This window comes from Schistocerca gregaria, chromosome 2, assembly GCF_023897955.1.
Source record: "Schistocerca gregaria isolate iqSchGreg1 chromosome 2, iqSchGreg1.2, whole genome shotgun sequence".
In the NCBI taxonomy this organism is placed as follows: domain Eukaryota; kingdom Metazoa; phylum Arthropoda; class Insecta; order Orthoptera; family Acrididae; genus Schistocerca; species Schistocerca gregaria.
In genome coordinates this window covers 494,266,755-494,293,433 of record NC_064921.1, presented here as the reverse complement: position 1 = coordinate 494,293,433, position 26,679 = coordinate 494,266,755, and the positions used below count along the sequence as shown (strand labels likewise).

Here is a 26,679-nt window from a genome sequence, read left to right as displayed (position 1 = left end):
ATTAAATGATGATGGCATCCTCTTGGGTAAAATATTCCGGAGGTAAAATAGTCCCCCATTCGGATCTCCGGGCGGGGACTACTCAGGAGGATGTTGTTATCAGGAGAAAGAAAACTGGCGTTCTACGGATCGGAGCGTGGAATGTCAGATCCCTTAATCGGGCAGGTAGGTTAGAAAATTTAAAAAGGGAAATGGATAGGTTAAAGTTAGATATAGTGGGAATTAGTGAAGTTCGGTGGCAGGAGGAACAAGACTTCTGGTCAGGTGACTACAGGGTTATAGACACAAAATCAAATAGGGGTAATGCAGGAGTAGGTTTAATAATGAATAGGAAAATAGGAATGCGGGTAAGCTACTACAAACAGCATAGTGAACGCATTATTGTGGCCAAGATAGATACGAAGCCCACACCTACTACAGTAGTACAAGTTTATATGCCAACTAGCTCTGCAGATGACGAAGAAATTGAAGAAATGTACGATGAAATAAAAGAAATTATTCAGACAGTGAAGGGAGACGAAAATTTAATAGTAATGGGTGACTGGAATTCAAGTGTAGGAAAAGGGAGAGAAGGAAACATAGTAGGTGAATATGGATGGGGGCTAAGAAATGAAAGAGGAAGCCGCCTAGTAGAATTTTGTACAGAGCACAACTTAATCATAGGTAACACTTGGTTTAAGAATCATGAAAGAAGGTTGTATACGTGGAAGAACCCTGGAGATACTAAAAGGTATCAGATAGATTATATAATGGTAAGACAGAGATTTAGGAACCAGGTTTTAAGTTGTAAGACATTTCCAGGGGCAGATGTGGACTCTGACCACAATCTATTGGTTATGACCTGTAGATTAAAACTGAAGAAACTGCAAAAATGTGGGAAATTAAGGAGATGGGACCTGGATAAACTGAAAGAACCAGAGGTTGTACAGAGTTTCAAAGAGAGCATAAGGGAACAATTGACAGGAATAGGGGAAAGAAATACAGTAGAAGAAGAATGGGTAGCTCTGAGGGATGTAGTAGTGAAGGCAGCAGAGGATAAAGTAGGTACAAAGACGAGGGCTGTTAGAAATCCTTGGGTAACAGAAGAAATATTGAATTTAATTGATGAAAGGAGAAAATATAAAAATGCAATAAATGAAGCAGGCAAAAAGGAATACAAACGTCTCAAAAATGAGATCGACAGGAAGTGCAAAATGGCTAAACAGGGATGGCTAGAGGACAAATGTAAGGATGTAGAAGCTTATCTCACTAGGGGTAAGATAGATACTGCCTACAGGAAAATTAAAGAGACCTTTGGAGAGAAGAGAACCACGTGTATGAATATCAAGAGCTCAGATGGCAGCCCAGTTCTAAGCAAAGAAGGGAAGGCAGAAAGGTGGAAGGAGTATATAGAAGGTTTATACAAGGGCGATGTACTTGAGGACAATATTATGGAAATAGAAGAGGATGTAGATGAAGACGAAATGGGAGATACGATACTGCGTGAAGAGTTTGACAGAGCACTGAAAGACCTGAGTCGAAACAAGGCCCCCGGAGTAGACAACATTCCATTAGAACTACTGACGGCCTTGGGAGAGCCAGTCATGACAAAACTCTACCAGCTGGTGAGCAAGATGTATGAGACTGGCGAAATACCGTCAGACTTCAAGAAGAATATAATAATTCCAATCCCAAAGAAAGCAGGTGCTGACAGATGTGAAAATTACCGAACTATCAGTTTAATAAGCCACGGCTGCAAAATACTAACGCGAATTCTTATAGACGAATGGAAAAACTGGTAGATGCAGACCTCGGGGAGGATCAGTTTGGATTCCGTCGAAATGTTGGAACACGTGAGGCAATACTGACCTTACGACTTATCTTAGAAGAAAGATTAAGAAAAGGCAAACCTACGTTTCTAGCGTTTGTAGACTTAGAGAAAGCTTTTGACAATGTTGACTGGAATACTCTTTTTCAAATTCTGAAGGTGGCAGGGGTAAAATACAGGGAGCGAAAGGCTATTTACAATTTGTACAGAAACCAGATGGCAGTCATAAGAGTCGAGGGGCATGAAAGGGATGCAGTGGTTGGGAAACGAGTGAGACAGGGTTGTAGCCTCTCCCCGATGTTATTCAATCTGTATATTGAGCAAGCAGTAAAGGAAACAAAAGAAAAATTTGGAGTAGGTATTAAAATTCATGCAGAAGAAATAAAAACTTTGAGGTTCACCGATGACATTGTAATTCTGTCAGAGACGGCAAAGGACTTGGAAGAGCAGTTGAACGGATTGGAGGATATACGATGAACATCAACAAAAGCAAAACGAGGATAATGGAATGTCAAATTAAATCGGGTGATGCTGAGGGAATTAGATTAGGAAATGAGACACTTAAAGTAGTAAAGGAGTTTTGCTATTTAGGAAGTAAAATAACTGATGATGGTCGAAGTAGAGAGGATATAAAATGTAGACTGGCAATGGCAAGGAAAGCGTTTCTGAAGAAGAGAAATTTGTTAACATCGAATATAGATTTAAGTGTCAGGAAGTCATTTCTGAAAATATTTGTTTGGAGTGTAGCCATGTATGGAAGTGAAACATGGACGATAACTAGTTTGGACAAGAAGAGAATAGAAGCTTTCGAAATGTGGTGCTACAGAAGAATACTGAAGATAAGGTGGATAGATCACGTAACTAATGAGGAGGTATTGAATAGAATTGGGGAGAAGAGAAGTTTGTGGCACAACTTGACTAGAAGAAGGGATCGGTTGGTAGGACATATTTTGAGGCATCAAGGGATTACAAATTTAGCATTGGAGGGCAGTGTGGAGGGTAAAAATCGTAGAGGAAGACCGAGAGATGAGTGCACTAAGCAGATTCAGAAGGATGTAGGTTGTAGTAGGTACTGGGAAATGAAGCAGCTTGCACAGGATAGAGTAGCATGGAGAGCTGCATCAAACCAGTCTCAGGACTGAAGACAACATCAACAACAACAACATGGTAAACACTGAAATAACATCACATACTCTCTCAATTCATGAGGTTTTACTTCATTTTCTCTTCCCCTTCATGGATCATGGGGTCACTGGTTCAATCCCTGGCCAGATTGGGGATTTTCTCTGGCCGTGGACTGGGTGTTTGTGATGTCCTCATCATTTCATCATCATCATCATCATCATCCTCATCATAATCACCATCACCACCATCATCATTCATGACAGTGGCTAGACTGGACTGTGTACAAAAAGTTAGGCTGTGTAAAAATTTGGACCCAGCAACTGAGTGCCCCATAAACCAAACAACATCACCACCATCATCATCATCTTCTCCTTCATGGTGCTTCCATTTTTGTTTTTTATTATTTTTTTTATTTTATATCTTGCTCCACTTATTGTAAAAAATATGCACTAACAGTAACAGAGCTTCTGAAGATAATATATAAATACTAAATTTCCAACTTACCAGGATCATACAGATTTGTGCGTCCACTTGGAAATGGAATTCCATTATCAGAAGAATATATAACAAGTGTATTGTCTTCAAAACCTGCATCTTTGAGTTCTTTCAATACTAGACCAACACCTATGCAGAAATTTTCCACATATTTTAGTAACTACAACAGCTTTTTCTGCAAAAAAGCTGCATTTTCATATATAAATATGTGAATGTTATTGATTAAAAAATATGATATCATACCACTCTTTGTTTCCAGAGTCACACAGTATAAGATGATATACATTAGCTTACAAATTCCTTAGAGTTAGCTAAACACTAATTAGTATAGCACTTGTAAATTTTGAATGTAAAGTTTGAGCTTTAATTATCCCCAATACATATCCTCAATAAGAATTTATGTTGCAATAAATTAATTATACATATTGTTAATGAAATTCACTACTCAAAAGGCATTATTATATAGTGAGTATCTTTATTGATCAAGTCAGCTATTATGAAGCAGAATATAATTAAAGTAAATTAAAAGTAAAATAAACATATTTTATGTAACAGATACACTCATACTTTCAAATTATAATAACAGAAACAATCAGTTGTTGATTTCATTAAAATTCTTCCAAGTTTGTCACATATCACATAAACTGAACCACATGTTGCACACATTGCTAAATCAGTTCAGCTTCAGTACTATGTCTCTCTCTACCCATGTTATTAAATCACAAGGATGTTACACAGTATCAGGAGTGAGAAGGATGGAAACACATTTTTACTTAAGGAAATTCTTATTTGAATATCGTTAGGTGACAATGTCAAATTAGGGGAAAGTTGCCACCATGACTTGATGTTGTTACTATGATGCCCAGCAGCTGTTACATTGGCACAGTGGTGTTTGTACGTTTGGTGGTATTTAATGCGGAAATCTCAAAAGCTGTACTGGCAGCCTATAGGGTGACTACTTTTGGTAGATGAGGAGAGAAAAGAGTAATTGTTACAATGGTCCATGTTTCCAGTTAACTTACTACTTCAGTTGCTTGTCATATTTTCCTTTTGGAAGTAAGTCTCTGTTACACAAGTACACAAGCTCCCTCAAACTCCTTGTGCCTGTCTCAACATTCTCAGATCATTATATTTAGCCTGAGTTTTGTACCCTTGTTATTGTTCTCACTGCAAAATCTACCTCATGCATCCATCCACAACCATGTACATGCTGCAGAACCTTTCGTTAATCCTACAGTATCAAAAGCAAAGCAACTTGCAAACCCATGTTTATTGTTTACCAGCTAGCATGTACCTATTGTATAGCATTTTGTATAGAAGTGAACACCACCAAAATGGCTGAGTGCATGAATAGGCATAGAAGAACTGTCCAACTTGGAGTCACCTAATTCCTAACTGTAACATGCTCTACAGCATAACTTAAGGCTCTAATGCTTCTTACATGCCATGGGCTATTTGGATTATCTCATCCCATACCGGATATCCTGAACTCTAAAACAGGGAACTGCTTTCCAACAAATCGTTATATCCTGACATCGCCCTTGACTTAAAGTTCATTATCATACATCTTTTGTGATTATTATTACTTTTTTCATTATTATTATTATTTATTTATTATGTATTATTTAATAATTTTCTTTATTAATTTTTAATTTGTCAATTTTAACTCTCCTCCCTCCTCTTCCCAAATTGGTTATTTCCTAGCTCCTTCTTAGCTTTTAATTGCACTATTCATTTCCTTTCTCTTCCTCTTAATCCATCTTTACTTCTTACTCTGTCCTCATCACCTCTGATTGTTCACAGCTCATGGTTTAATCATTACCACTGTTGCCTCAAATTCACAGGGTCCTGGGTTCAATTCCTAGATGGACTGAAGATGTTTTCAGAACTATTAGTTTCTTCCTCATCGTGGGATAGGTTAATTGAACTCCTTGTGGCAAAACATCTAGAATCATTACCCAGGGTGATGGACCACTTTCCACGAGTGTCCAGCTTAAAGTTGTTTCTTTTAATCTCCTGATGAAGATAATGGAATTTATTATTTTATTGACTGAAGAGGCTCATGTTGGATCTAGTGTCTTAAACATAACTTTCTTCCATTTATCACATCCAGCTTTTTGGCCACAAATAAGTTCAGCAATGTCACACTTACTAGGTGTGTTCTGTGTTTTTTCACACAGGAAAGCTTTGTTCATTTATTAGTTTCTCTCTGTGAGAACTGATGTGTAATGATAATTGCAGAAATTTTAAAACAATGTAGTCCTCAAAATTTCTTTAAAAATGTGAGCTTATTTAGTAATTTATCTTTCTTGATCTGCAGTAATTCTGCCTACAGACTACCTATCTGTATAAGATGCCGACATATATGTACTTCTGCCTGGCTTGTGGCTGCATCTCATCTCATAAATCAAAGGAAAGTTTTGGCTACAGATGACTTATGCCCTATCGTATCAGTATATCAGCTCTAATATTTCTGATATTTCTTTCCTATTATCACATGACAAAGAGCCCTTTAAAATTAACCCCATGACTGAGAGCTGGAAAGAGTAGAGCTGAGATAATTTACTGATGGTAATTAATGAGCCAAACTGTCAGACCATACAGAAGCCACAGCTATAACATGATGCTTCTCCTGTGATGCCTAGAGGCAACTGAAACACAACAGAGAATTGTGTGCGTTTGGTTTCAGCCACTGAACAGTTCTCACCAAGCTAAAGGAACACCCCACTGATTATCATCAAAGAGCTCATTGGCAAAGTATTTCAGATCTTATCCCATCCTCCACCCTTCCATGGACTAAAGTTAACATGGCAAAACTACCAAAAAATCCACTACATTGATAAAATATGCTGCTTTCATAGTTATATTACATTTCTAATCTATTTACAACTGCTAGCAGACCACACACATAGTCACTTGAATGCTTGCCCAAGAAGAAGGGCTTACATGCCTCAGCTGTACTGTAGGTGCAACCACAATAGAGGGGTATCTGTTGAGTGGTCAGGCAAACATATGGTTCCTGAAGGGAGGCTGCATCCTTTTCAGTAGTTGCAGGGGCGACAGTCTGGATGATTGATTGAGCTGGCCTTGTGACATTAACCAGAATGGCCTTCCTGTATTGATACGGTGAACAACTGAAAGAAGGGGAAGCTACAACTCTAATTTTATGCGAGGGCATGCAGCTCAGCTCTACTGTATGGTTAAATGATAATGGTATCACCATGGGAAAAATATTACGGAGGTAAAATAGTCCCCCATTCAGATCTCCATACGGGGACTGCTCAGGAGGATGTCATCATCAGGAGTACAAGTTTATATGTCAACTTGCTCTGCAGATGATGCTGAACAGATTGAAGAAATGTATGACTTGACTAAAAAAAAAAAAAAACTTGCTGGTCACTTTCCAAGCATTCCTTACCTCCAACTTAGCCTCGCTGTCCTTCCCCCAAGTCCATTCCTCAGAACACCAACGTTTCAATAGAGGAAATAACAGCCATACACAACCTAAAACAAATCCTGACCTTATCATCCTACCTGCAGACAAAGGTTCCACCACTGTTGTTATGAATCACAGTGACTACCTGGCAGAAGGCCTCCATCAATTATCTGACTCCACCACCTGCAAATTCTGCCACAGAGATCCCATCCCAGAAGTCCAACACAACTTTAGTCCTTGCTCAAAGCCTTAGGCCCTTCCCAGAACATCTCCCCTAAATCAATTTCCTTCCTAACCCCTATGACACCCCACACACACATCTTTTACATGCTCCTGAAAATCCACAAACCCAATAATCCTGGATGCCCCATTGTCCCTGGTTATTGTGTCCCCACTGAAAGAATTTCAGCCCTCATTGACCAACACCTCCAACCAATTGCCCATAATCTAGCCTCCCACATCAAAGACACCAACCACTTTCTCCACCATCCCCACCTCTATACCTCCTGGATCCCCATTCATCACTGTTGACTTCACCTCCCTACACACCAACATCCCTCATGCACATTGTCTTAGCACTATTAAACACTACCCTTCCCAATGCCTTTCAGACTCCAGATCCACTACCTCATTCCTCATACAACTTACTAACTTTATCCTAACCTACAACTACTTCTCCTTTGAAGGGGAGGTATATAAACCAGTCTGCGGCACAGCCATGGGCACCCACATGGCACCCTCCAATGCCAACCTTTTTTCTTATTATGTCTAGAGGAGACCTTCCCAGCCTCCCAAAACACAAAACCCCTTGTCTGACACAGGTTCATTGATGATATCTTCATGGTGTGGACTCAGGGTAAAGAAACCCTATCTTTGTTCCTTCACAACCTCAACACCTTCTCTCCCATTCACTTCATGTGGTGCTCCTCAACCCAGCCTGCCACATTCCTAGATGTTAACCTCCTCCTCTCTGATGGCTCCATCTGCACCTCTGTCCACATTAAACTGACCAACCACCAACAGTACCCCCATTTTGACAGCTGTCATCCCTTTCACACCTAAATATTCCACCCATACTGACTAGCCACAAGGGGACAGCATATCTGCAGTGACAAAAATTCCCTTGGCTGAGGGCTTCACCAAGGCCTTCACAGACAGGCACTATCCCACATACCCATCCCACAAAAAGATCTCGAGTCTCATTTCCCCTCACATCCCCAATTCTCCCACCAAACCAAGAACCAGCTACAAAGGAGTGTCCCATTCATCACCCAGCACCATCCTGGACTGGAACAACTGAACACCATCCTTCACCAGGGCTTTGATTATCTATCACCATGCCCTGAAATGAGGGACATCCTACCTGAGATACTTCTCACCACTCCTAAAGTAGTGTTTGTCACTCACTCAACCTCCACAACATCCTAGTTCATCCCTATGCCACTCCCAATCCCAACCCCTTGCCACAAGGATCATATCCCTGTGGAAGACCCAGGTGCAAAACCTGTCCAAGCCACCCACCCAGCACTTCCTATTCCAGCCCTGTCACAGGTCGAAAAATTAGAAAGACAAGGAGTAAGAGATGTAGCACATAGCTGGTTGTGTTCATACCTAAAAAACCGCAGGCAGAAAGTATCTCTTCAGTATGAATTCAACAAAATGAATAAAACAAGAAACAACTCCTTTCTTTCTACAGAATTACCAATAAAATATGGTGTACCACAGGGCTCAATTTAGGTCCACTACTCTTCTTGATTTATGTGGACAACTTAGTTGAATATATGAGTCCCACAAAAACTATCCTGTTTGCCGATGACACTCACTGGATCCAGTCCAGAAACTTTGCAGTCCACAACAGAAAGTTCTATGAAAAGACTTTCTGAGTGGTTCACAAAAAACAACCTCATTACAAATACTGAAAAAACTGTGTGTGTCGATTTTCACTTAATTCCTCCAACTAATCAAATGTCTATTCAAGCCCAATTAAAAAATGATCCCCTAAAAAATGTAAGTGTCACAAAATTCTTGGGTCTTTGGGTTCAGCAAGACTTAAAATGAGACACACATATAAATAACTTGTGTAGAAAACTATCATCTGTGTGCTATGACCTAAGAATTTTAAAGGCTACAACAAACAAAACAACAGTACTGCAAGCATATTATGCACAGTTCCACTCACTAATCCGGTATGGGATCATTTTCTGAGGATACTTATCTCACAGTGTAAAGGTTTTTAGAATGCAAAAAAGAGCTTTAAGAATAATTTGTGGCCTTAAAAAGATGGAGTCCTGTAAATCCCGTTTTACTGAGCTTGGTGTTCTAAATGTTCCAAGTTTATTCATTTATGAAACTATCTTGTTCACTAGGGACTGCCTCCTGAAAACAAGCAAACTGATACAGAACAAAACTGTACACAATTATAGTACCAGAAGGGAATCAAATATACATCAAAATAATCACAGAACAATCACCTATCAGAGGAGCATAATTAACATTGGTGTAATACTACACAATAAGATACCAGAGGAAATAAAAAATACTACTCATCCAATATTTAAAGCTAAACTAAAGGCATTTCTAATGAAGCACTGTTTCTGTTCTGTCAGAGAATTTCTGAATAAGTAACAAAATTAATTTTAATAGGTACCTAATTTTCATTTGCCTACTATTTTGCTAATACTATGTATTATTGTAACTCATCTTTGACTTGTCCAATATCAATTGTGCAATTTGTGCTATACAGGGTGAAAAGTATTTAAACCGACAAACTCTGGGAGGTTGTAGGGGACATCAAAACAAATATTTTCCCTAATGTCATTTTGTCCTATGAAGATTATTTAAACCGGTGGAGGCTGTATTACACTCTTCAGATGTTAGAGGCCGTATTACAATCTTTAGTTATTAGAGGGCTTATTACGCTCTTCAGTTGTAGGCAACTGCTGTCCACCAGTGTAGTAGTGCATTGTCTCTGTTTACTAATGGAGCGATACACCTGGAGTGAGTACACTGATGCGCTGGTGCGTACAACGTAGCACACCACAATGGGCGAGCCGCACAGCGGATTGATCAACAACATTTACAGTTCTTCGTTAATGTGTGAGTCGGTGTTGTTGGGGACTGTTTTATTGCGCTGTATCTGCTACCTAGGCCCTTAAATGGCAGGCACTATTACAATTTTCTCCTCAGAGCATTTCCAGACTTGCTGGAAGACTTCCCGCTCCCTACAAGACAATGCATGTGGTTCCAACATGACGGGACGCCAGCACATTTCAGTCATCGTGTGTGTCAATTCCTGGACCGACGGTTCACAAACACATGGACTGGCAGAGGTGGTCCTGTACCATGACCTGCTCGATCCCCAGATATGTCTCCTCTGGACCTTTGCGTGGGGAGAGATGCGCAACCTTGTTTACACAACTCCTGTTGCATCAGAAGAGGATCTGGTAGCCCGGATAGTAGCAGCAGAAAGAACAATTCAAGATACTCCTGGGGTTTTGCCCGTGTCAGACAGAACATGATCCGATGGTGTAAACTTTGTTTACATGTCAATGGAGGCATTTTTGAAAATCTACTGTAATTAAAATTGGGTGGTGTTATTGTGTTGTCTCTTGGTCATTAAAAAATGGAAAAGTGTTTGTTGGTTTAATTAATTTGCCATCAGGGAAATCTTCCTCTACCGTTTTAAATACTCCTGACATTAGGGAAAAATAATTGTTTTGAAGTCCCCTCCCAGAGTTTGTCGGTTTAAATACTTTTCATCCTGTATGATAAAACTGGACCAATAAAAATTCAAATCAAAACCCCATCAGGGGTTGGGCCACCTGTAAAAGCAGCCATGTCATTTACCAGCTCTGCTGCTTTTTCTATTGGTATGACTACAAACTATTAGCTGTCCACCAGGATGAATGACCATTGCCAAACTGTGGCTAAAAGCGAAGTAGACCACACTGTGGCACAACATGCAGCTGAACACAATACATTTGATTTCAATGGCTGCTTTACTACCTGAGCCATTTAGATCCTTCTCTCCACCACCAGCTTCTCTGAGCTGCACAGATGGGAGTTATCCTTACAACACATTCTCTGCTCCCATAATTACCCCAGCCTCAAGCTATGGTAGCTACTGACCCCACTCCATCCACCAACAGTTTCCACTCCCCTCTGTCCTATCATCTCCTCCACATTCTCATATCCCACCCCATTGATTTGCCCACCCTCTGCCAATGCATCTGCCCGTCTTCCCCTGCTCCTCTCCTTTCTTCCCCACCTCCATGTCCCACAACCTTGTGACCCTGCGCCCATTGGCATTCTAGTCCCTGTAAACTCCACCAGACAGCATTTGTCTCTGTCCCCACCTGTACACTACTATCCCTTCACCTTCCCAACCCCTCCAGATTGCTCCCTGCATCCCACATGACAGTTGGATTCCGGCCTGAGATTCTGGAGTTGGCGGTTATGTGTGCATGAGGTGTGATTGCTTGTGTGTATGAATGGTGTTTGTCTCTCTTTAACTGATAAAGGCTGTGGCTGAAATCTTTATGTAAGTGTCCTTTAATTACAACTGTCTGCAACTTAACATGCTTAACATTGCTGCAAGTAGCAATCTGTCTTTTCCTACATTACTAAAAGAAATCATTCAGATAATTAAGGGAGACAAAAATTTAAATATGACTGGGGACTGAAATTTGATTGTAGGAAAAGGAAAAGAAGGAAAAATAGTAGGTGAACATGGACTGAGGGAAAGGAATGAAAGAGGAAGCTGCCTGATTGAGTTTTCCACAGAGCATTATTTAATCATTGCTAACACTTGGTTTAAGAAACAGGAAAGAAGGTTTAATATGTGGCAGAGGCCTGGAGACACCGAAAGGTATCAGACTGATTATGTAATAGAAATACAGAGATTTTAGAACCATATTTTAAATTGTAGGACATTTCCAGGGGCAGATGTTGACTCTGACCACAATGTATTGGTTATGAACTGTAAATTAAAGCTGAAGAAGTTGTCAAAAGGTAGGAAGTTAAGGAAGTGGGGCATGGATAAACTGAAAGAACCAGAGGTTGTTGAGAGTTTCAGAGGAGAAAGGATCAGGCAATGACTGACAACAACAGGGGAAAGATATAGAGTAGAAAATGAATGAGTAGTTTTGAGAAATGACATAGTGAAGGCAGCAGAAGATCAAATAAGTAAAAAGACAAGGCCTAGTAGAAATCCTTGGATAAAGCATTCTGTTTTCAGGCCACAAGTGGCCCATTGGGACCATCCGACCACCGTGTCATCCTCAGTTGAGGATGTGGATAGGAGGGGCATGTGGTCGGCACACCACTCTCCCAGTCGTACTGATGGTAGAAATCCTTGGATAACACAGGAGATATTGGATTTAACTGATGAAAGGAGAAAATACAAAAATGCAGAAAATAAAACAGGCAACAGGGAATACAAATTTCTAAAATATGAAATTGACAAGAAGTGCAAAATGGTCAAGCAGTAGTGGCTAGAGGTCAAATGTGATGATTTAGAAGCATACTTCACTAGGAGAAAGACATATGCCATCTGCAGTAAAATTAAAGGCACCTTTGGAGAAAAGAGAAGCAGCTGTATGAGTCTCAAGAGCTCAAATGGAAAATCAGTCCTATGCAAAGAAGGGAAAGGTGGAAGGAGTATACAGAGGGTCTAACCAAGAAAGATGTACTTCATGTCAACATTATAGAAATGGAAGAAGATGTAAATGAAGATGAGATGGTAGATGCAATACTGCAAAAAGAATTTGACAGAGCACTGTAAAACCTACATTGAAAGAAGGCCCCCGGAGTAGAAGACATTCTGTCAGAACTACTGTTAGCCTTGAGACAACCAGCCATGACAAAACGCTTCCATCCAGTGTGCAAGACATATGAGACAGGTGAAATACCCTCAGAGGTGTATAATAATTCCAATTCCAAAGAAATCAGGTGCTGACAGATATGAATATTACTGACCTAATGGTTTAATATGTCAATGTTACAAAATACTTTCATGAATTCTTTACAGAAGACTGGAAAAACTGCTAGTTGCTTACCTCAGGGAAGATCAGTCTGGATTCCACAGATATGTCAGAACATAAGAGGCAATACTGACCCTACGACTTGTGACTTCTTTTCCAAGATAGGTTAAGGAAAGGCAAACCTGCATTACATCATTTGCAGATTAAAGAAAACTTTTGACAATTTTGACTGGAATACTTTCTTTGAAATTCTGGTAGTAGTGGGAATAAAACACAGGGATCAAAAGGCTATTTATAGCTTGAACAGAAATCAAACAATGGAAAATCAATGATGGAATCTAACAATATTGGAAGGAAACTTGCCACTCACCATATAGCGGAGATGCTGAGTCACAGATAGGCACAACAAAAAGACTGTCACAAATAAGTTTTGGCCAGCAAGACCGTCATCAAAAACACACACACACACACACACACACACACACACACACACACACACACACACACACAAACAAACAAACAAACAAATTCTACTTGACATGACTACAGTATCTGGCAACTGAAGCCACATTGCGAGCAGCAGCACCAGTGCATGATGGGAGTGGCAACTGGGTGGGGGTAAGGAGGAGGCTGGGGTAGGAAGGGGGAGAGATGTATGGTAGGGGTGGGGGACAGTGAAGTGCTGTTGGGGAGCACACAGGGACGAGGTGGAGAGATGGTAGGGCAGCTGTGTGCAGTCGGGAGGTTAGACAGAGGGCAGGGGTGAGGGGGAGTTAGCGGAAAAGGAGACAAGTAATAAGATTTGGTGCGATGGTGGAATGAGGGCTGTGTATTCTGGAATGGGAACAGGGAAGGGGCTGAATGGGTGAGGACAATGACTAACAAAGGTCGAGGACAGGAGGGTTATGAGAATGTAGGATATATTGCAGGGAAAGTTCCCATCTGCACAATACAGTAAAGCTGGTTTTGGTGGGAAGGATCCATATGGCACAGGGTGTGAAGCAGACACTGAAATGAAGAATGTCATGTTGGCCAGAGAGCATGCTCTGCAACAGGGTGGTCAACTTGTTTCTTGGTCACAGTTTGTCAGTGGCCTTCAAGTTGACAGGCAGCTTGTTGGTTGTCATGGCCACATAAGATGCAGCACAGTGGTTGCAGCTTAGCTTGTGGATCACATGACTGGGTTCACAGGTAGCCCTGGCTTTAAAGGAATAGGTGATGTTTGTGCCTGGACTGGAGTAGGTGGTGGTAGGAGGATGTATGGGACAGGTCTTGCATCTAGGTCTTTTACAGGGGCATGAGCCATGAGGTAGAGGGTTGAAAGCAGGGGTTGCGTAGGAATGGACAAGTATATTGTGATGGTTCGGTGAATGGCAGAATAACACTGTGGGAGGGGTGAGAAGGAAGTGGGCAGGACATTCCTCATTTCGCGGCATGACGAGAGGTAGTCAAAACCCTGGCGGAGAATGTACGAGTAATTCAGTTGCTCCAGTCATGGATGGTACTGAGTTGCAAGGGGAATACTCCTCTGTGGCCAGACAGTTATACTTTGGGAGATTTGTTTTTGTACAAGGTTGGGAGGATAATTATGGTCTATGACAACTTCAGTGAGACCCTCAGTATACTTAAAGAGGGACCGCTCATCACTGCAGATGCAACAACCACAGGTGGCTAGGCTGTAAGGAAGGGACTCCTTGGTATGGAACAGGTGGCAGCTGCCGAAGTGGAGGTATTGCTGATGTTTAGTAGGTACTGATGAAGCCAGCTTTTAGATTGGGGGCAACATCTAGGAAGGTGGCTTTTTGGGTTCAATAGGACCAGGAGAAGCAATTGGGGAAGAAGCTGTTGAGGTTCTGGAGGAATGGGGATAATGTATCCTCATCCTTGATCCAGATCGCAAATATGTCATCAGTGAATGAACCAGGTGAGGGGATTAGGATTCTGGGTGTTTAGGAAGGATTCCTCTAAATGGCCCAAGAATAGGTTGGAATAGGATAGTGCCATGTGGGTATACATCACTGTATCCTTGATTTATTTGTAGGTAATGCTTTTGAAGGAGAAGTAATTGTGGATGCGGATATAGTTGGTCATGTGTCTAGGAAGGAAGTTTTTGGATTAGAATCCATCAGTCATTGGGAAAGGTAGTGTTCAGCTGTGGTAAGGGCAAGGGTATTACAATGTTAGTTTAAAGGGAGGTGGCATCAATAGTGATGAGCAGGGCACAGTGTGGTAAAGGGACAGGAACTGTGGAGAATCAGTGCAGGAAATGGTTGGTATCTTTTATATAGGAGGTTAGGTTCTGGGTAATAGGTTGAAGGTGTTGGTCTACAAGAGCAGAGATTCTCTCAGTGGGGGCATAGTAACTAGCCACAATGGGGAGTCCTGGATGGTTGGGTTTCTGGACTCTAGGAAGCATGTAAAAGGTAGGAGTGTGAGGATTGATAGGGGTGAGGAGAGAAATAGATTCTGGGGAGAGGTTCTGGGATGGGCTAAAGGATTTGAGTGATTGGAGATCCTGCTGGATTTCTGGAATGGGGTCATTGGGGTGAGGTTTGTAGGGGAATGTATCTGACAGCTGGCGGAGTCCTTCTGGCAGCTAATGTTTGTGGTTCAAAACAACTGTGGTGGAGCTTTTGTCCACAGGTGGGATTATACAGTCAGGATCAGTTTTTACATGGTGGACTGCAGTTCTTTCTGCAGATGTAAGGTTAGTCTGCATGTTGAGGGATTTGGGGAATAATGGTGAGGTAAGGTTTGAGGCTAAGAAATTCTGGAAAGTTAACAAGGGATGATTTGGGGGCAGAGGGTGGGGGGTTGGATCACTGTTGGAAGGAGGAGTGAACTAAGTCAGGCAGGGTTCAACATTTGTCTTTGTTTGAGCCTGACTGGTAGCACTTGTGGTGAAAAAGTGTTTCCACCTTAGGGACCAGGAGAAGGAGATACCTTTAACAACTCCTGCATAATTGAATTTGGGAATGGGACAAAAAGTGAGGCCTTTGGAAAGGACTGATATTTCTGTGGGGCTAAGGCTTCTGGAAGAAAGGTTCATTGCTGTGTTTTGGGTCTGTTTAGGTTCTGGATACAGTATGGTGGTTGGAGTTTTGGAGGTTTTAATAAATGTACCAGATCTGCGAGACAGGGTTTGTCAGCTATGAGGGCACATGTGGGAGGTTGAAGGTTTGAAATTTGTTGTAGAGGTGGTGGACAGTGGTACCCCAAGGTGGGAGCAGAAAGAAAACAGGGTGGAGAGAGACTATGGTCATTTGCGTGCAAGTTGCATTTGAGTGTGAGTGAGTGTGTGTGTGTGTGTGTGTGTGTGTGTGTGTGTGTGTGTGTGTCTATGTTACCTGTTTTTGACAAAGGTTTTGTTAGCCAAAAGCTCACTTTCCAACAATCATTTTGTTGTGTCTATCTGCAACTCAGCATCTCCAATATATGGTGAGTAGCAACTGTACTTTTCATAATATTGTTACATTTCATCCTCGATTTTCTACATGAATCATGTGCAAATATATTCCAGGACCTCATAAACAGGATAGGAGTATGAGCCATGAGGAAATTCTTTAGTTTAGACTTGAAAGTGCATGGATTACTGTCAAAATTTTTGTAATTCTTTTGGCAGCTTACTGAAAATGGACACCCCAGAATACTGGTCCCTTGCTGCACGTGGGTCAAAAGGAACAACCCAACAGCAGATTGGATTTATGCCTAGTATTAACTGAGCAAAAGCTGCTAATTTGTTAATAGCAAATGACATTAAAGAAAATATGTATTTTGAGACCAATGTCACCATGTCCCGACTCCTGAACAGGCATCAAGAAGAGGTTCACAATCTTACACTACACAGTGCTTGAGCTGTCCAGTTCAGAATATTATGCCATATGTCATATGCAAATGAAAATAAGTGAAGTAAACTAATTTTTGTGTTGGACTGTCACTTACTGCAGATGCTGTTCTAATGGTAAATATAGCAGCATTCAATTTTTGAACAAGATTTCATGACAGCTTACGTACCTATCCTTCATAATCAGCGTTTCAGTTTTAGTTGAATTATGTGTTAAAAAAATATAAAAACTGTGTCTTAGTGTTATTTAACATCAGTTTATTTTCTACAAGCCATGAACTTATATCTTGAACTGTGCTATTTGACTCCTGAGGCACCTACACTTAACAGTCCCCCCCCCCCCCCCTGTCAGACTCTATGTCATAGCCATTCTCATTACTGTTGACAATGGCCTTTTACTGCTTGTTCATAAAGTATGAGACAAACCTGTTATGTCCTACTCACATTATTCAATAAAGGTCGAACTTCTGTACTAGTATTTTGTAATCAACACAATCAACCATAGCATTTTCAGTTGTTAAACCACTTCTAAAATCAATCTGTATGTTTGACAGAAAATTATGTGAGCTAAAATGATCAATTACTCTTACATATACAGCATTTTGAATTACTTTATCAAACACTGATAGCAACTAATACCATTATGGAGAAATGTACTGAGGAGTGACTGAAAGAATTCTGGGCTTCTTAAACCAGCCTGTGAAAGATGTGTGGCTGCCTACTTTATACAATTTTCTTACTTATTTTTCGTATTCTGCATGCACAGAAGATAATTCCTTAAGACAGCAGGAAAGGAGAATATGCAAAACAAGCTAGCTCATGTGTCTTCAAAATAACACAATGCAAGACACTTCTAACAAGGAAAGTACCTAAGCATGAGGAGCCAAAAACTGAATAACAATAGTTTTTAATTTTGAAGATATAGCTTTTCAACCACACTTGAAGGTTGGTTATCTGAAAATGGGTATAATTAATGTTTGACGTCTAAAGAATAAAAAACCATGCTGAGGAATAGCTCACTGTAACAGACAATTATGACCAGCAGATTCATAATAGATATAAATGAGGTATTATGAGGCTAAAAATAAAGATTTCCAGAATGAATTTTCACACTGCAGAGGAATGTGCACTGATATGAAACTTCCTGGCAGATTAAAACTGTGCATCAGACCAGGACTCAAATCCAGGATCTTTGCTTTTCATGGAAAAGTGCTCTACCGACTGAGCTGCCCAAGCATGACTCACACTCCATGCTCACAGCTTTACTTCTGCCAATACCCAATCTCCTGTCTTCCACGTTTCACAGAACTCCTTCAGCATAAATTGTAGTACTAGCACCCCTGGAAGAAAGAAACAGTGGAGACATGCCTTTTCTACAGCATGGAGGAGCATTCCCAGAACGTATTTTCACTCTGAAGCAGAGTGTACACTGATTTGAGACTACATGGAGTGAAACTTCCAAGACAGCTAGTCCTGAAAGATATGCTGATGAACTTCTTTCAAGTTTAAAACTAGGAGATGAGGTACTAGTGGAAGTAAAGCTATGAGAATGGGTTTGAGTCCCAATCTGACATACAGTTTTGAACTGCCAGGAAGTTTCAGCTAAAGATATGCATGAAAAAAAAAAGATGTTAATACATGCATTACATACAGAATCATATTTTCCAAAATAGAAGATTGTCATACTTTCTTCTTTCATTCGTTATGATTAAAACACAGAAGAATGGCACATTTGACAAGGGCAACTTGTACATATGCTACACCATTTTCAGTGTTTGTGCACATCAAAACCCACAGTGATCAAATTATCAAACAATGCAAGAGGAATATCGACTTAGTAAGCATGTCTTTGCCACGCATATTTTAACATAGCTCTGTATCTCGATGCACTTATTAGAGACATAATTGTTTTTATAAGCTTTTCTGCAATCCTCCTTTAGTTCACTGTTGGAGATTTCTTTACCTGTGCTTCAATTTCTGATGACGTTACACTTGATATACATGTTCATAACAAATATGCTTCTAAATAAGTAAAATATGACTTATGTATATTTGCTAGCATTTTGAGTGTATCCCAATTAGTAAGGAACTGCATTGTTCCTTAAAGTTATGTCATGACATTCTGCATTCACAGCTCAATAAATTACTCAAACCATAGTGTTGATCTGATCATACAGGTTGAAATGGTGTATCATACAGCCATGTCATGATAATTTGAAGGTCTTAATTTAATTGTTAGTTTTGCCACCTTTGAAGCAAAAGGACCTAGTTTCAATTCCCAGTACTTCCTCAAATTTTCCCTGAAGTAGTCAGGTCTCATAAAGGAGCCACTCAGGCCTTGTGAGGTCAGATGAAGAGCTGTTTCAATAAAGAAGCAGCACCAACATCATCAGGATTCATCTACTGGCAATAATGTCTGGAAGGTTTGCTGACATGCTGATCATGTGTCCCATGATCATAGATTGCTCCTCATATTACCCTATAGGCTGCAGTCAGTCAGTTGGAACAGGTCCAAGGCCTAATCAGTGAGCGGAATTTACTTTAAGTCTGTTTACTCTGACTATTTCTACTCTCATATTTCATACTACAGATAGAGAGAGGAGAAGAAGAAATAACAAATGTTATACAAAGTGATGCAATGGCTGTTCTGGTTCCTGCAACAATAAATGATTCTTATCTTAATTAGAAAGTACTGTAACAAAGCTGTACCTTGGTCTAGGCGAGAAATAGTTGTGTACTGGGCTGCAATATCCTCACGAGCAGCAATAGAATCCTGTACAAAATATGGAACTGTAACTTGATCTGGTTGATAATATATTGGTGACCAGTCAGGAATTGTACCCATGCCAGGTTCAGAATTTCCAAACTTTTCACAAAATGCACCATATTGTGGTGTACTATGACCACAACGATGAGGATCATGGAAAGCCACATACAAAAAGAATGGCCTGCAAGGAAAAATTTGACAAATTTTAATGTGGTATTAAAATTATTAACAAAAAGTTCTGCATGGAAACCAAACAATGAAAGGAGTACAGTTAACCATTCACTGTATATATGAGATGTTGAGAGGGCAACAGGTGTAAAAACAAGGAAATCACTGCTGAGCTTTCAAACACTGTACTCCTTTAGAATTAACAAACAAGCACAAGCACGCACACGTGCGTGCGCACACACACACACACACACACACACACACACACACACACACACACACACACACAAAACTACAATGTCCTGGACACCTAAACTGTGCTAGTGCTGCAAAACAGCAAGAGACAGGGGGGAGGAAAGGATGAGGTACACAGAGGAGAGGCTGGGAGGGAGGGGCAGCAAGGGAATGGGACAGAAATGTGCCACCAGTGAGCCTATTATTGGCATAGGCATGGAAAGTTTCCACATGACTATAATGAAGTGGTGGACAGGGTGGAGGGAGGGAAGGGGAGGGGGAGGTAGGGAGTTACGACATAGGAAGAGAGAAACCACAGAAATTACACTGTGACTGTAGAATAAAGAAGTAGCAGGCATGAGCCAGGTGTGGAGGTGGATTTAAGACAGGAGATTGCACATATTGAAGGCAAAAGACCAAATGATATATTACCCTGTATGTGATACAGAGAAGTTATCTGGGGATGGCAGGGGGTGGGGGGATCCAGATGGCATAGGTTGTGATGGAGTTGAGCAAGTATGCTCAGAGGCATGTTACTCATGGCCACAATTTGACTGTGACCATTCATTTTGGTGGACATTTGGTTTATGGTCACACCCACATAAAAGGATGTGCATAAGTATCAGTAGAGTTGGTCTATCAGATGACTCTCCAATTGGGTAGGGTACACCTGTATAGATGATGGAACAGGATGTGCTAGGTGACTGGGTGAGTGCATGGGACAAATCTAACACCTGCGTCTTCCACAGAAATATGATCCAAACAGCAACAGTATTTTGTAGGATGGGTCAATGGTGGAATACATCTTTGGGAGTGGTGGAAAGGTTTTTGGAAATGATGGAAGGTAGTTGCAGGATGTGCTAAAGTTGCTTAAGTTGGTCCAGTTCAGGATGATAGTTGGTAATATGGGAAAAGGGGGGAGGGAGGAGTTTTTCTTTGTATCTGCTTCATGAGAGTGTTTGGATAATTTGGGGCACATGTGGATATCTACATCTAGATACATAGTATCCAGACCTCTGGGAAATGCGTGGTAGAGGATACTTAGCATTAATTAGAAAAGCAAAGATTAAGGCAAAAACTATTTGAAACATAATCAAACAAACATTGTGAACCAAATGAAATTGAGTTCCCAGAAAGTAGTTCTGCCAGTAATTGTGCATCTTTCAAATCGTTGCCTGCCAATTTCAATTACTTCTTCACAGTGGCAGCAAACATTGCCCTAACTAATAAGCAACCAGATATAAATTCAGTTCACTTGCTTGTGTGGATGCTGCATGCACCACCAACAGATATTAATTTCAAAAATATGACCCCTAACAAGATTACAGAATTATCAGGCCACCAAAAGTACTAATTTTATTGCTATGATGGTGTATCTAGTAGAACATTGAAATCTTGCATCAACTTAAAGCTATCAGTTAATGACTCAGGACATATTTCCTGATACAGTTAAATATGTTGCAGTAACACCCATTTACAAAACTGGAGATAAGCAGACCTATAGCACTTCTTCCACTTTTTTTGAAAGTTTTCCAGAAACTGTTCTATCATAAAACATTGACACATTTAACAAGCAGAACTTGTTAACTACCTCCCAGTTGTTTGGCTTCCATACTGAACTCTCCACAGAGAAAACAACACAAAACTTCACAAATGAAATGCTAGCACAGCAAAAAAATAAAAATAAAAAAATAAATAAATATTGCCTACTGATGTCTACTGTGACTTTGCCAAAGCCTTTGATGGCAGGAATCACAAAGTTCTGCATGGAAAAGTAGAGTATTATGGCAGCAATGAAAGCAGACAGACTCACTAATAGAGTGTGTCTCAGGCATGAAACAAGCTTTGTAAAGAACATACCATGTGGGATCCCACAAGGACTGGTACTGGGCCCACTTTTGTTGTTAAGTCGTGTAAATTATCTTCCGATTACTTTAAATGGCAGCTAAAAAATTGTAATGTTTGCTGATGACACAAGTGTAATACAGAAGCCAAACTCAACCTTATCAAACAACAAGACAGCTCTATAGGTCTACAAGTGGTTCACAGGTAACGGGTAAAGTCTTAATCCCAAACAGACCCACATTATGTGATTTCAAACAAGCAAAATAGATCTACTAGCAGCAGAAGTATACTAAATGAAACATGCTACATAAAATTCCTTGAGTTCAGCAGGATAACAAATTAAGATGGAGTCACCACACAGCTAAAGCAATGAAAAAGTTCAGTTCAGCATGTTATGCCCTCAAAAGCCTCTCTCACTGTGTTGATTTCAAGGTAAGAGTGTTAGTTTATTTTGCATATTTTCACTCCTTGTTGTCTTACAGATCTATATTTTGGGCAGCACACCTAAAGAAACTAGAGTGTTTATTCAGCAGAAACAAGCAGTGCATACATTGTACAAACTAGATAACCACTTGTACGAGGGCTACTATATATATTTCTGGCCTAGGCAACACTAAGTGTTGCCAGGTGCAATCTGACATTTCCATTGGAAAGTTTGACATTTTTTAGCATAAATGTACTCAGAACTTTTTGACTTATGACAATTTTTTTTTCTTTTACAGGGACTTGAAGAAATCAATTTGGCACAAAAATGGAATTAACTCGTGAACATTTTCGTGCGATCATTTTTCACAACTTTCGACGTGGATTATCACGACAAGAGTGCATCGAAAAACTCTTACAACGAATTCAATCGTGGCCGACGCTCGCTCAAAGTCGAATTCCGTGAAGGTCGTCCAAAAACAGCCGTTGTGCCAGAAAACATCGATGCCGTACGTGAACTGATAATGCAAGACCGTCATGTGACATACCGTGAGATAGAGGCATGCCTAGGCATTTCTCCCACCAGCATACATTCGATATTGCATGAACACCTGGCCGTAAAAAAGGTTTGTTCTCGTTGGATCCCGCACAATTTGACAATCACTCAAAAGAAAGCTCTTGTGGATTGGTGTAAAGAAATGCTGAAAAAATACGATCGCGGTGCTTCAAAAGACGTTTATAAGATCGTCACAGGTGACGAATCATGGATCTATGGGCATGAGCCCGAAACAAAACAGCAATCGACCGTGTGGGTCTTCCAAGACGAGCCAAATCCAACGAAAGTTGTTCGTGGAAGAAGCACTTCGAAGCAAATGGTCGCCTGTTTCTTCGGCAAAACTGGTCATGTGGCGACTGTTCCGCTTGAGCAACGTAGGACGGTCAATTCTGAGTGGTACACCACCATTTGTTTGCCTGAAGTCTTCGAAGAAATTCGAAAAATGAAGAAGAGGAGACGAATCATTGTGCACCATGACAATGCGAGCTGTCACACATCGGCTCAAACCTGCGCCTTTTTGACCGGCCAAAACGTCGAAGTGATTTGTCATCCGCCGTACAGCCCTGACTTGGCACACAATGACTTCTTTTTATTCCCACACATCAAGAAAAAAATGCGTGGTCAACGATTTTCGTCGCCAGAAGATGCTGTTGCAGCATTCAAAAACCATGTTTTGGAGGTGTCTCAATCGGAGTGGAAAAAGTGCTTCGAAAATTGGTTTGAGCGCATGCAAAAGTGTATAAATCTTGATGGAGAATATTTTGAAAAACAATAAACCATTTTCGTTGATAAATATTCGTATTTTCATTATTAGGCCAGAAATATATATAGCAGCCCTCGTATTGCAGTAGCATCTTTAAGGATCTTGAGATCTTACACGCACTTCTAAATATATTTCCTAATTAATATTTTCAGTTGCTGACAATTAAAAGCAATTTCAGCTGAACTATTGTTTACAACAGACACAGTGCATTTGGTATCAAATGCAAAACAGTGGAAATAGGAGTAGCACAAGGTAGTATTTTAGGTCTCGTATTATTTCTTCTCCATTTAAATGACATACACACTCCAGAGATTACCACCCCAATGGATACATGTGCATATTAGAATGATTCCATAGCCTGGAAAACTCCTAACTCATACAGATCTATCACATTACTTCCAATAATTGGCAAAACTTTTGAAGTAATAATTAACAACAGACTACAACAGTTTGCTGAAGACAACAGCATTGCCCCAATGAACAAGTTGGTTTCAGCAACAGTCACAATACTGCTGGCCCTTTATTAAAACTAACTAGCAAAGTAGCAGAAGCCAGCAACTTAACAAATATGACTGCTGCTCTCTTACAAACATAGAACACATCTTTGATAATATGTGGCATGCAGGATTTCTTCACAAAATGCTAAAATGTAACTTCCCGCCTGAAAGAGTAAATTAATAGCTAATTCCAGAAGAAATAGAAAAATACAAGTATGAGTTGGGGATCAAAAATCATCTTACTTCACATCCAAAGCAAGAGTCCCTCAGGGTGCTGTTATCTTCCCATTGTTATATACAGCTGACGTACCAAGACCTAAGTGGTGGAATGAAAATATAGCTCTGTACGTCAATGACACCACTCATTGGTGTCCTGCATCCACTTACAATGGAATCAATGAACAATCTAACAGCTATAACAACAAACTTGAAACCTAGCTAAGTGAATGGAAATTCGGATCTAATTCAACCAAAGTCAGCTTATCCTATTCAGACATAGTAATCTTACTAATCACCAGCAACAGGAGCCCAACAAGCTCAACATTTGACTTTTGGGACAAGAAATTACACCACAACCAAATGTCAAATATCTTGGAATCTATCTAGATGAACTCTTAAACTGATAGAAAAAAACATGACCGAAAAGATTAAACAAACTGAAAGCTGACTTAATTTAGGATGTGTGTCGAAAAATACCAAATATGTGGAGTGGAGCAACCTGTTGCCCATCTTACATACAAAATATTTGCCTGACCCATTCTTGAATATGGACCTCAAACAAGGAACATGTAATCTAACCAAATGAAAGAAAATGTATTGCTGACTGTAGGATGCTTTGAATAGCTGGAGATCTACACTACGATGTTATGATTAACTCCCTTCATGAAACACTTAAAACCAAGAACATGCTAACAGAATAAAAGAACAAATCACCAGATTTGAGCTCAACAGACTACATAAAAATGGACTTACAAAATCATTCTTGCAGCACAATTTTCTGAAATTCAAATATGCACATCCTCCCTACATTACTCTCGAAGCAGTATCAAATTCACTCCAACAAAATCATCTGAAAAATGAAAAAAACAATGAAACTGTCAACAGACCAAGAACACCTACAAGGATTTGAGATGATGTGCAGCCTGATATAGAAAGAACAACTCATTGTGAAAAATTACTTAATTGAACTCCTATAGGAAAATACAATATTTTCTACATTGACAGAATTAGATGGAAATTTTCTACATTAACAAAAATCCAAGATCACAATGTAACATCATAAAAACCACTGATATAATATGAAGATGAGCAAAACAAACAACAGGCAACTGATCCCAGCTGAGGTTTTTTTTTCGACCAGTAGGTTTTCCTCTCAGAAGTAAGGCAAATACCAGGATTTGGAACAAAGGAAGCTTAATGAACAACATCTTCCTCTCAATTTCACATCTCTGTGGGGACCTCATCATTGGTAGTGAGATAATAAGAATCTTTGGTCACTGGTTGAGCTCCCACCATGGGATTGTCTTTGATATTTGGAGTACGTTGTGAATAATTGTCTAGTGCACACATATTCAAGTTGTAATAAAGTGTTTTATAACAGTGTTTGTAGTTACAGTACCTGAAATAGCACAGCACTCCTTACACAGTGAACAAGAAAAACTAATACGCAAAGGCATGTGAGCAATACTGGTGTTAAATTTTCCAACATACTGCCAGTCTACGTCAAAAAGGTGTAAGACAAAAATGAATTTAAAGGAGGATTTAAAAAATTTCTATTTGAATAATGTTTTTACTCAGTAAGTAATTATGTTGGCCAATAATATTTTTCTGCTAATGTTAACCTTAAGCTAAAACTGAAACTATTCTCTTTTGCCACTTACAAGTTTCATTATATTTACGTGTCTAATGGGACTTCCTCATTGCTAGGATTTCATCACTGACAACACAAAATATTTCATAAATAAAACTCTCTGGCAGAGGTCTTTATATGAGTTTAGCCTTCCCACAGGGATGAATATCTTTGGCAGACTAGCCAACCTCAGTTCACTATGAACAATTGTTTTATGTGCACATGATCTTTCTGCACATTTCCTGATTAGTAATATAACTGTTAACTTCACTCACTGGCTTTCATCTTTGTTCTGCAAGCCACCCACACCACAATTTCTACTATGGTGATCCCGCAATGAACAGCAGCATCTACTGTGACATAACAAGTCTATTTTGTGTTATAATGTTAGCTACGAGAATGGATCCATTTAACGGTTGTTATCTTTTTGAACAGTTTGGACAGAATCAAGACTTTAAAACTGACTTGCATAATATCTTCCACCCTGATCAGTCTATGATTTATGTGAAACACAAAAGTGCCATTCTACCATACCTTACCATCAACAGCAACAATAGTGAACATTTTCTTAAACAATGTGTAACACATTTTGACTTTCTCAGTCATGAGTCAAACCTTGCCTCACATCAACAAGACAGTATTCATGCAACAAATCCATGTCTCCAAGACAACACATCTATATCGGGAACAATCCAAATTAATCTGTTTATAATCCAATGTGGGACCTATGTGGCTGGACCATGTAAGAAGACACTCTGTTTTCTGCCCACACTGGACACGGTCCATAGGGTCCTGTCCATCAATAACCATGAACTGAGCGTTCCACTACATCCTCAACAGAACTTCAGTTGAGAATATATACAACCAGGTTCTCAACCTAAACTACTAA

The 26,679-nt window shown here is 40.0% G+C and overlaps 1 protein-coding gene across 1 annotated transcript in view; it reads right to left on the bottom strand.

Moving 5' to 3' along the window:
* Positions 1-26,679, bottom strand: part of LOC126328110 (N-sulphoglucosamine sulphohydrolase) — a 110,626-nt gene that overhangs the window by 40,570 nt on the left and 43,377 nt on the right. Inside the window, exons 5-6 of the mRNA XM_049995981.1 lie at positions 19,398-19,636; positions 3,437-3,556 (exon numbers count right to left, since the gene is read on the bottom strand). Of these exons, the coding sequence (XP_049851938.1) occupies positions 3,437-3,556; positions 19,398-19,636 (359 nt within the window). The remainder of the gene's footprint in view (positions 1-3,436; positions 3,557-19,397; positions 19,637-26,679) is intronic.